The sequence below is a fragment of the Triplophysa rosa genome, unplaced genomic scaffold (assembly GCF_024868665.1).
Source record: "Triplophysa rosa unplaced genomic scaffold, Trosa_1v2 scaffold160_ERROPOS1000386+, whole genome shotgun sequence".
In the NCBI taxonomy this organism is placed as follows: domain Eukaryota; kingdom Metazoa; phylum Chordata; class Actinopteri; order Cypriniformes; family Nemacheilidae; genus Triplophysa; species Triplophysa rosa.
In genome coordinates this window covers 65268-76276 of record NW_026634164.1, presented here as the reverse complement: position 1 = coordinate 76276, position 11009 = coordinate 65268, and the positions used below count along the sequence as shown (strand labels likewise).

General features: G+C 40.0%; 1 protein-coding gene across 4 annotated transcripts; it reads left to right on the top strand.

The window, feature by feature from the left end:
- Positions 1–2634: 2634 nt before the first annotated feature.
- echdc1 (enoyl CoA hydratase domain containing 1) lies at positions 2635–10542 on the top strand. 4 transcript variants are annotated; one of them, XM_057327021.1, is made up of 6 exons: positions 2635–2742; positions 3052–3282; positions 3353–3495; positions 8266–8318; positions 8744–8824; positions 8921–10542. In XM_057327021.1, the coding sequence occupies exons 2-6, from the start codon at positions 3063–3065 to the stop codon at positions 9327–9329; spliced, it is 906 nt and encodes a 301-aa protein (XP_057183004.1). In that variant the 5' UTR covers positions 2635–2742; positions 3052–3062; the 3' UTR covers positions 9330–10542. The 4 variants fall into 4 exon arrangements, with proteins under 4 accessions (XP_057183004.1, XP_057183007.1, XP_057183005.1 ...); XM_057327024.1 differs by having other exon boundaries at positions 2714–2742; positions 3056–3282; XM_057327022.1 differs by lacking the exon at positions 2635–2742 and adding an exon at positions 2759–2892.
- The last annotated feature ends 467 nt before the right edge of the window (positions 10543–11009 follow it).

The following is an 11009-nucleotide window of genomic DNA, read 5'->3' as shown; positions in this document are numbered from 1 at the left end:
TCAAACAGATCTCAAAGACATCACTGAATTTTATATTACTGAAATCTGTTCTATACTTGGTTATAATGATTAAAATATACTTATATGTTCAAACATCACTCAAACAATGCTTAAGTATACTGATTATGTCATTAAATCATGAAATCATCTTCATATATTCAGTAACACTCAATTGTTGGTCTGATTATTAACACATCTCATTAATATCATTCCTATGAATACAACACATCTCCTTAATATCATTCCTATGAATACTTCTTAAAGGTGGGGTGTACAACAGAGCCCAAAAATGCAATTGCATCAAAGAATGATCAGAATTATATGAATACTTCTTAAAGGTGGGGTGTACAACAGTGCCCAAAAATGCAATTGCATCAAAGAATGATCAGAATTATGCACAATAAGATCTAGCAACCTCCCTTTTTGGGGATGATGAAGTACGGGCTGTAAAACCCGTTGAACATCCCGGCTAGAGGGACGAGCACGATTGCTTGCCAGAGGGGTGGTGACCCTGGCTCGAAGCACAGGAGCATCCTAACCTCTGACTGAGGTTGAAAAGATGTCCTGAACTTGAGTGGGCATCTGGTAAGTTGTATCGCATAGCCGAGACGGATCGTATCCCGTAGCCACCGTGATGGTTTGGGGGCTCTAGTCAGGCTCCCAGGGACCGAGACAGGGACTAGGGATATGATCTGCTTCATCGACCTCCCAGTGGGTGGTTCGATGGCGAGCATTGCGGATCCCTTGCCGTGGGGAGGCTCCCGGGGAGGAGATCGGCTCTGCTGCTTACCTGCCTGGCGATTATGTAGCACAACGCACTGTCGTTTGAGAGTTCTGAGGGCTACTGATTATCCTCGACATTGGGCCTCGCCGTGACGCAACGTCGAGTTGCCGAGCACCGTCGTGTAGAGGGTGAGAGCAGCTGTGATAAACACCCAGAGAGAGAAGAAACTCTTAAGAGAGGGCTGTTGGGACGGGGCAGGAACCGTCCCGGATCGACCACCCAGCGATTGAATGGCTGGTGTCGGGCCCGATGGCATTCTCGGTCTCCCTGAGGTCTTCCCATGAGGGCCGCTTCTGCTTTCGCCGCGGCTGCTGACGGGGCGATGGTCTCCACTTCGATGTCCCTTCCCGGTGGGCCGCCTGAGTGGAGGGCACCAGAACCGGAGGGCGTCGAAGAGGACCAGGGCTGCTGGGAAGCAGATGGTGCACGGGACTCGACGGCCGAGGTGGCCGAGTTGCGGCGAGGGAAGATATGCTTGATATTCTCTGTCTGCTTCTTTACTGTCGAGAACTGCGGATCAACAGTATCACCAAACAGCCCCCGCTTGCAAGATGGTTGTGACGAGAAGGCGGACTTTCTCAGCGTTACTCATCTGTGCAAGGTTCGGCCAGAAGTGTCTCTCATGGACCACAAGTGTGGACATCGCCCGACCCAGGGCCCGCGCAGTCACCTTCGGTCGCCCATAGAGCGACTCCACGTGGTCTCGCACCTGGCCGGTAGTGATGGGTCAAATCAGAGCCGTTAAAATACAGAGTTACGACACTCGATCTCGCCGCCGTGTGGTCACGTGGTTCATGGAGCGCTCAATAGTTCCAATCAAATCCGTGCTGTCAACCTATTTGAATGGATTTTAGCGGGACAGACAGCAGCAACTATATTTGCAAAAAATTTGCTAAATATATAAGCACGTTATGTACACAGAAAACTATGATGACTACATTAATAGCAGCATTTTGTCTGGGGAGAAATATGAATATAAGATCTATGAATATAAGATATGTCCGCCAACTTGTTAAAATGTACAGCTTCAGCTTGAAATGAATGGGCTTCAGTGCAGTGTTTGGAACTATTGGTCACGACATGACACAAGTTACTTCCGCATTCCTTTCTTCCAACGGACCTCTATGTCGTAACTCTGTTTTTCAACGGCTCTGGGTCTAATGAGCCAGCTCCTTTAAGATTATTTTTAAACGAAGACAGGAGAGAATAGAAGTATATAACAGAAGAAGAGAATATATTTTCGTCACGAAAACTCAAACAAATTAAATGTTGTTTTGTTTTGCACATACACAGCTACAGCTACAGCATAGAGTACACTTTCTACATTTTTGGTCAGAAAACAAGATTAGTAAGAATCGCAAACGAAAAAGCATTTAAATGTGTTTCAATAAAAACAGCATGGTTTTTCTTAATGCCAGTTTTCCCTAGATACGACTGTATGCTGCTGTTTTACGTATTGGTAATTTTATTCATATAAAGGTAATATTTTACATTTGTATTGTACATTTGGAATGTTTTGCGTCCTGGATAATAAAAGCAAGATCAATACAATGTTTTAGTTAGTACGGTATAAAAATGTAATATTAGGATATTCTGGATATTTTAAGACGTTGTATTACATTGGAATAATTTAAGTGATACATGTATATGGCTGTAACGCTTTCATTGCAGCACACCTCCCCTTCTGGACAATTGTAGCATGGACTAAAAGCGCCATTTTCTGAATTAATCAACACACCTTTCTTCTTTTTATCATTTGTATTTCAATCATTGTATTTTTAACACTTATTCAAAGCAATCTATAAAAGCAGCCCTATTCAGCAATTGGTGTTGACTCACACTGAGGTTTAAAAAAGCGGACTCATATAGTTACCGACACTTGTTTCTTCCAGGACTGTTTTTAAAGTTACTCCAACTGCAAGATACAGGTTAACTGTTTTGAAAGCGACTAACACTATGTAAGATATTATACTACTTGAAACATTACAGCATAAGGCAACACGTCACTTTTTATTAATATGCCTATTTTGCTTATTTTTATTAATATGCTTAAGTGTCATTATATTAGTTTTGCGTAAACTAACACGGCGGCTGTTTTTGCCTTATCCGTAAGTTCTATTCAACTCAACAGCATCTCACCCTTGATAGGTTAAACTTGAGTAAATACCAACATTAACAGCGTCAATACTATCAACACCAATTTACAGCTTATAAATATTGATGGTAAGTTTTGCATATCTGTAAATCCATCCTTCATGTCTTTCTAGACAGAACCATTATGGTCGTGTGCAGTGCTGTTCGGTTCCGGTTGATTCAGTCCCGCAGTGCTGTGAGATTTGAGAGCCGAAACGTTCGCAGCAGCCACACCAGTCTATCAGCTGGAGATATCAGAGAAAAACTGCGGGCGTTTCCAGGAGGATCCATAGACCTGAAGAAACGAGAGTCAGGCATGGCAGTGATCACTATCAATAACCCAGCACGCATGAATGCCTTCTCAGGTACTGAGGTTTAGCTGATCTGTACGTTTATGTTGAGATGCAACAGTGTTAAGTATCTGCTCTCTTGCAGGTAGCATGATGCTTGAATTGGAGGAGCGGGTGCATGAGCTTGAGACCTGGTCAGAAGGGAAAGGGGTCATTGTACAGGGTGCTGCAGGAACATTCTGCTCTGGATCTGATCTGAATGCGGTCAGAGCAATATCAAACCCACAGGTGTGAATTTCATCTGTTAAACACCCACTTTCTTTTAATGCTGTTATGTCATGAGGAAAAGGTAATTGTATGGTAAATGTTCTGTAACTTTCTGACGTCAGACAGATTAATTAATCAGAACACTTGACTGCCCGCATGTACCCAGCCAACATTTTTTTGTGGGGCCAATGTAGGCCCCATATGGGCTTGAGGCATGGGCCCCAAGTGGGTTTGTCCACGGGTTCCGTGTCGGCCCTATGTGAATTAGCCCATATGAATCCTACGTAGAGTCTGAGTGGTGCCTATGTGGGACCCAAGTGGGAAACATGCATAAGGCCCATATTGGTCCCACATTATAAAGCCCATGTGGATTAAACCAAGGCCCTGTATGTTTAATGGAGGTGTATACGTGTACAGTGTATACTTGAGTGGTTCTAGATTATGTTTTTTGAGGTTTCCTACCTGGACAGTACAATTTTTGTTATTGCTCAATTGTAATTGACCTTTCCCATTCTTATGCTCTACCAAATACAATGCAATGTTTACTGATTAAATGATAACGGCAGCATTTGGATGTTGCTTTGTTAGATGTTAGTCTTCAACATGAATAATCTACTACTTTATATTTGCCTGTACATCATAAACATTATAGGTGCATTCACATGGATGTTCACATGGATGTTCAATATCAAATTTATTATCATTTTCTGATCCTTAACACAGAATATTTAACTCAACCTTAAAAACAGTCTTAAATGTTAAATTCATTCAAAATAGTTTGATAGATTTCAGATTAGAAAGGGTACTTTAAACTCAACTGAACAAAAACTATTTTGAAAGCTTAAACTGCTGACAGTCTGATGTTTTGTGCCAAACTGCATTAAGGGCTCTTTTTCCACCCCTGTCTCGTGCTCCAGTGGTTTCAGTCCACACCTGTAACAGAAGAACACAAATACAGTTATTTGATATGTCCAGCATCATAGTTTACAGCACAAATGAGTACTCTACATGCTATCAATTTAATGTCAAACAATTAAAAAATGCATCACCTCACAATAACAGAATTATTAGTTGACAAGTACAGTATATACTATATACTCTTATGAACAATCTGTTATGTGTAGTCTGCATAATGAAGGCAAAGATGCTGCATCTATGTGCAGATCAATCATTTAACCCCCCTGGGGTCCGAGTGGGTTTTAAATCCTGGAGAAATTTTGTCATGTCCTAAGATTTGTGTTTTTTAGTAATGCACCCATATTTTAATACATTGTTATAAGTGGTGGGACATTATCACGTCGTGCTGTCAATCACTCTCTGGTAACGTTACACTGAGAACCCTCAAAGGCTTTTCATTTATAATTAGCACTACACGAACCAGAAATATCACGCAAACAAAGCAAATACAACAAATCCGTGTTATATGATGTACATTGTCAGTAAAAAACAAGGTTCTTGAAGAACACATTAACGTATTTAAAATGTAATGGGAACTAGCATTCTAGCACTACACAGGCAGCAGACAACGATAGCGCGGGCTGCATAAATCTGGTCTCAGAACAGATTACAATTTATGTCCTAACGTTACATCGTTTCTGACATCAGCCTTTTGAGCTTTACACGTCTGAGGAATTAAAAAGAATGGCATTAAATGGTTAAATATCGTAAATTTGTGTCTCTCGTCATGGGTTGTGGTAAAGTCAGTTCAATTTTACCTCAGGTGGAAAAATGGCAGGTAGGCTTACAAAATGCAAAGGAAAATAACGGTCAAAACAGGGTTCCTGGTGCTTGATAACACGGATAACAAAAACACGCTTCAGAAAATATGAATTTTACCTTCTTATTTTTGATTATTTCCAGTCCCAACTCGATAAACTTGCTGCTCGGTGGAGTTGCCAGTGCGTCACTGCTCTGCCAAAGATACCCTTCCGCCGATAAAGAAACTCCTCTGTAGTTTGATTTATTTATTTGATTTAAATCATAGTTGTCAATTAAACATTAAACATTTTCTACAAAAGAATATTTAATTATGTGATATAAGAAAAATCTACCAAAACTCAGGAGAACTACTTTGTCAAGCGCAACAAAGTGTTCTCGGTCAGGGGTGTGCTCGACTGCATCACCTGCGCAAAGCAATCAGGTTATGACATCAAGATACCGCGACATCGTTTCTAGGCAAGTGCTTCCTGATCGATCTCGCGGTAGTGTGACGTAGGCCGGTCGGTCTGCGCAGCTAAGTACGAAGTCGAAAGTATCCATCACATTGAGCAAGAACGTCGCTTGTGAGACTCATGTAAATTGACCTGGATTTCTACATTTATCTATTGTGGTTGATTTTCATACAGTTAAGACAGTGAATACTGATACAGGCCTATTGAATGAATTAACAAAAATATTCCAGAAACTCCGACCATTTGCATTAAATACATAACAAAATCAGCCTAAATATCCGAGATATTTGTATGTTTAAAATGATTGTCAACCAAATATAAGAACTTTAAAAAGTTCAACTGCATAATGTATTTTAAGCATGAAATCATATGCACACTTGGAGCCCATGAAGGTCTCATATGGGCAAAGCTATGTGGGACCCATATTGGTATCCCACACGGGGCCCATATGTTTTGCCCATCTTAAACCTATGCCCATGTGGAGCCCATATCGCCCAGATAAAACCCATATGGGCCCACATACCAATGTTCAAATGTACGCATTTAAAGGAGTTTAAAGGTATAATATGTATTTTAAGCATAAAATCCGTGTGCCCACATGCAGCCCATAAAGGTCCCATAAGGGCAAACCTATATGGGACCCACATTTGTAATCCCACATGGGGCCCATATACTGTATTTTGCCTTTTTTTAGCCCATGCCCATGTCGCCCAGATATAACCCACATGGGGCCCACATACCAATGTTGGCTGGGTACCCCTCAATGCTTTCCTACCCTGTCACATTGAGGCAGTAATAACGGAAAAGTTGTGTAGAATATTTTTTCTCAACAACAACAAAAGTACTTGATAAAAGTATTACAAAGTCACTCACTGCTTTAATTCTAAGGGTCCGAAAAAGAGTGTTGTATAAAACTACATTATGCCTGCTTTTCCACATAAACAAAATAAATGTGACCCTGTATCACAAAACCAGTCTTAAGTAGCAAGGAACAATTTTAGTAAAAGACAAAAATACATTGTGTGGGTCAAAATTATTGATTTTTCTTTTATGCCAAAAATCATTAGGATATTAAGTAAAGATCATGTTCCATGAAGATATTTTGTAAATTTCCAACCTTAAATATATAAAACCTTTATTTTTGTGAGTGGATGGTCTGCCACAGTGCCCCTGATTAACAACTTCAAAGGCAATTTTCTCAATATTTTGATTTTTTTGCGCTCTCAGATTCCAGATATTTAAACGGTTGTATCTCAGCCAGATATTGTCCTATTCTAACAACTCATATATCTATAGAAAGTTTATTTAGCTTTCAGATTATGTAAAAATCTCAATTTCGAAAAATTGACCCATAAGACTGGTTTTGTTGTCCAGGGTCACAAATATGGAAAAATGTTGACAATAGTATTTGCATTGGTGGTTTACAAGAAGACCATGTGTCACATGTTGCAGTGTGTTAAAGGGGAACTCTGGCCAAAATTGAAAATTCTGCTATAAATTTCTCGCCCTCAAGTAGTTTAACATCTGTAGGACCTCCATTTTTCCCTAAAACGCAAATTAAGGTAGTTTTGGAAGCTTTCTGACTCCTCCTTAGATTGCAACGCAACCAATCGTCAAAGCGCTGAAAGTGTGTAAAGACATCGTAAAATTGTCCACGCGACTCCGGTGCTTCAGTATAAATTAATATAATTAGACGAGGATACTTTTTGTGTGCGACTATATTCAAAAACTTCCTGATTTGAGTGTTAGTTTCCAGCGTGTGTTCCCGAGAACCACACGACAGTGCATCTAGTGTCAGCATACGCGTTCTGACATAGACATAGGATGCAATGTCACGTGGCTCGTGTGTTTGGTTGTGTTGCAATCTATAGAGTAGGGGTGGAGCCGAACCCGAATACGGTATTCGGAAAGGCACAAATAGCGTGTTTTTTACTAATACTTATTTCGAACAAATACTTAAAAAAATATTTGAATTCGGGAACAAGAAAAACTTTATATCAAAAAGCTGCGTTTTCTCATGAGACCGCAGTGCATGAGTGAGTGAGTGAGTGAGTGAGTGACATTCAGGAGTCGGGGGGGTAAAAGAGGTGACTGACACAGGCTGCTCCACACAGCAAAAGAGAAGGCTCGGCTGAGCGAAAAAAGACTTCACTGCGTGCATCACTATTTTTGTTGAATAGATTTTTGTACCTTAACTGGGTTCCGGAGGCAGTTTATAACTTTTGGGAAGCGGAGTTTGATCGGGAGATTATTCCATTACGCTGCATTATTGACGTCTGCAGTCGGGTGCTCTCATGTTCGCTCTGTTTACGTACACTATAGCGTAAATTAGAAGTGTAACGCAAAAAAAAATGATTTTTACGCCTATTTTGAATTTTACTCGAATACAAATACAAATACTTTCCCCCCTCAACAAATACAGATACAAATACCGGCTGCTTTGCACACCCTTACTATAGAGGAGTCAGAAAGCTTCCAAAACTACCTTAATTTGCGTTCTGGGGGAAAACTGAGGTCCTAGGGATGTTAAACTACTTGAGGGTGAGTAATTAATGGCAGTATTTTCATTTTTGGAAATTTAAACGCTAACATAATGTTATTATGTTCTTCTGTTTTCCAGGATGGGATGAAGATGTGTGAGTTTATGCAGACCACTCTTACAAGACTCCTTAGGTTTGTTTGTCTGTAGAAGCACCTTTTCAATCTCATTTATTTTAAGAGCAAAAAAATACAGCAAAATTAAGATACGTGTCATAGAGCTATGGCGATTATATTAAGATTGTTATTTGTTAACATATTTTTGTTAAATTCAGTTGTATTTTTCAGGGACAGACTCATTTAATTTTATCCGTTAACATACAGAAGGCTCAATGAAACCTTAAATGTTGACAATTTTATAAAAAACTAACAGTTTTTTTTATTCTTAATTTATTGGAAATAAATTTGTCATTCGAAATTTAGTTTTCATATTTTAAATTATCTTCAAAATATCAGGATATAATCGTAACTGTGAACCCAGTATTGTGTATGATATCAAGAACTGAATGTATGGTTTGTTATCAAGTTATATACTGCTAAAGTCCTGTACTTTCAGGTAGGTTGCCACTCATCTCTGTGGCACTGGTTGAAGGAAAAGCGTTGGGTGGTGGGGCAGAACTCACGACTGCCTGTGATTTCAGGTTTGAAACCACCAACATTTTGCCACATTTTGTGTAACTGTTTACACAGGATTTTACTTGTAAAGTGGAATGTCACTATTCTGTTTTCATTACCAGGTTGATGACGTCTTGCGGGGTTATCCAGTTTGTCCATAAGCAAATGGGTTTAGTACCCGGTTGGGGAGGAGCTTCAAGGCTGGTTCATATCGTTGGCAGCCAGAATTCCTTGAAATTGCTTGCAGGGGCTAAAAAGGTTGATCCAGAGTTTGGAAAACAGATTGGACTGGTCGATGAGGTGCTCCATTGCACTTCTGGTGAGAGGAATACGCTAGATCAGGGAGAGCAGTGGCTCAGCCAGTTCATTAAAGGGCCAGAAGCAGTCATCCGAGCTGTTAAAAGAGTTGTTCTCTCAGGACGAGAGCTTCCATTGGAAGAAGCACTTACAGCTGAGAGAAATGTGTTTGGAACAGTTTGGGGTGGTCCAGCCAATCTTGAGGCGCTGGCTTTGAAAACAAAACATAAGTAACTGAGAATATCAGCATTAGTTAAAGTGATACTTCACCCAAAAATGAAAATTCTGTCATCATTTACTCACCTTCGAGTTGTTCTACATGTGTATACATTTCATTGTTCTGATGAACACAGAGAAAGATATTTGGAATAATGCTTGCAACCAAACAGATCTCAACACCCATTGACTCATACAGTAGAAAAAAATTACTTGATCATTTTTTTTGTTCTGTTGAACACAAAAGAAGACATTCTGAAGAATGTAGGACAGCAAACAGTTCTGGTGCACTTTTGACTACCATTGTTTTTTCCCTACTATGGTAGTCGATGGGTGTTGAGATCTGTTTGGTTGCAAGCATTATTCCAAATGTCTTTCTCTGTGTTCATCAGAACAATGATCTGTTGATCTGTTTGGTTGTAAGCATTATTCCAAATATCTTTTTCTGTGTTCATCAGAACAAAGAAATTTATACACATTTGGAACAATGCGAAGGTGAGTAAATGATGACAGAATTTTCATTTTTGCGTCAAGTATCCCAAGAAGTACGATTTTTGTTCAATCACATAATAAACAGTGAATGTCTGTACTTGCACACACACAAAACACTAATAAATTACCCATTTTATAATCCATCTGTTGCTTTTTTGTGCCTTTTGATAATGATCAAACTCTGACCTTCCAGTGGATGTGTGAAACTTCAAACTCATATTTCATAGGCAGGGAAAATTCAAACTCATGTAACTTTTCTCCCAATCTTTTTTCCCAAGGAAAAAGGTACCCGGTGTGGTTTTCTGCTTCTGTAGTCTGTTTTAGGGTTTGACATGTTTTTTCTGTGTTCATATCTCCATTGTAACGAGCAGTTATTTGACTATTTTTTTCCTGTTTCCTGCATCGCTGCCGGCAGCTTGTTTGTATCAGTGCGCTTCCCACTTCGCTCTAATATTAGTGTATTTTATTATCGTTAATTATTATTGTCGTTGCTAACTTATCCTGATATCTCAATAACCCTGTTCCTGTTATTTACTTGGAAGAGTCTAAACCAAAAGTGATAGTTAACTTAACGCCGTTAGCATAGCAATAGCGTGTTAGCTTGCTTTCTGTTCACACTGTGGAATATCATCTTGCCTCTGGTTTGTCTTGTGTGCTAACTGTTTCTCTTTTTAAGCGAGTATACTACGATCCATCGAGCAACCTTGGTAAGTTGGAATTGCACTTCAAATCCGGTGAGTTATGGCTTCTATTCCTATTATTGTTACTTGCACCTCATGTCATATGTTTAGCTTAGCCTTCTCTGTCAGCTGCGAGGGCTTTATATGCGATAAATGCAGGGAAATAGTTAGGCTGACAGAGAAGATCTTAGAATTAGAGTCTCGCATCCAATCTTTATCTGAGGATAGTAAGAGTTTAACGACGATAGAAAACACTTTGGATGCGAGCAACATTAGCGCACACAGCTCGGTTCCGGTTGAAAATCCCCCGCAGCTGGGAAACTTCGTGACTGTGAGACGGCGTAGTCGCAGGACAAAACATCACTCGACCGTTCCGATTACAGTCTCGAACAGGTTTGCCCCGCTCAGTGACGCACCGACTGAGAAACCTGCTGAAAGTGCCCTAGTTATCGGTGATTCTATTGTTCGGAACGTTAACATAGAGGCACCAGCCACCATAGTCAAATGTTTACCGGGAGCCAGAGCG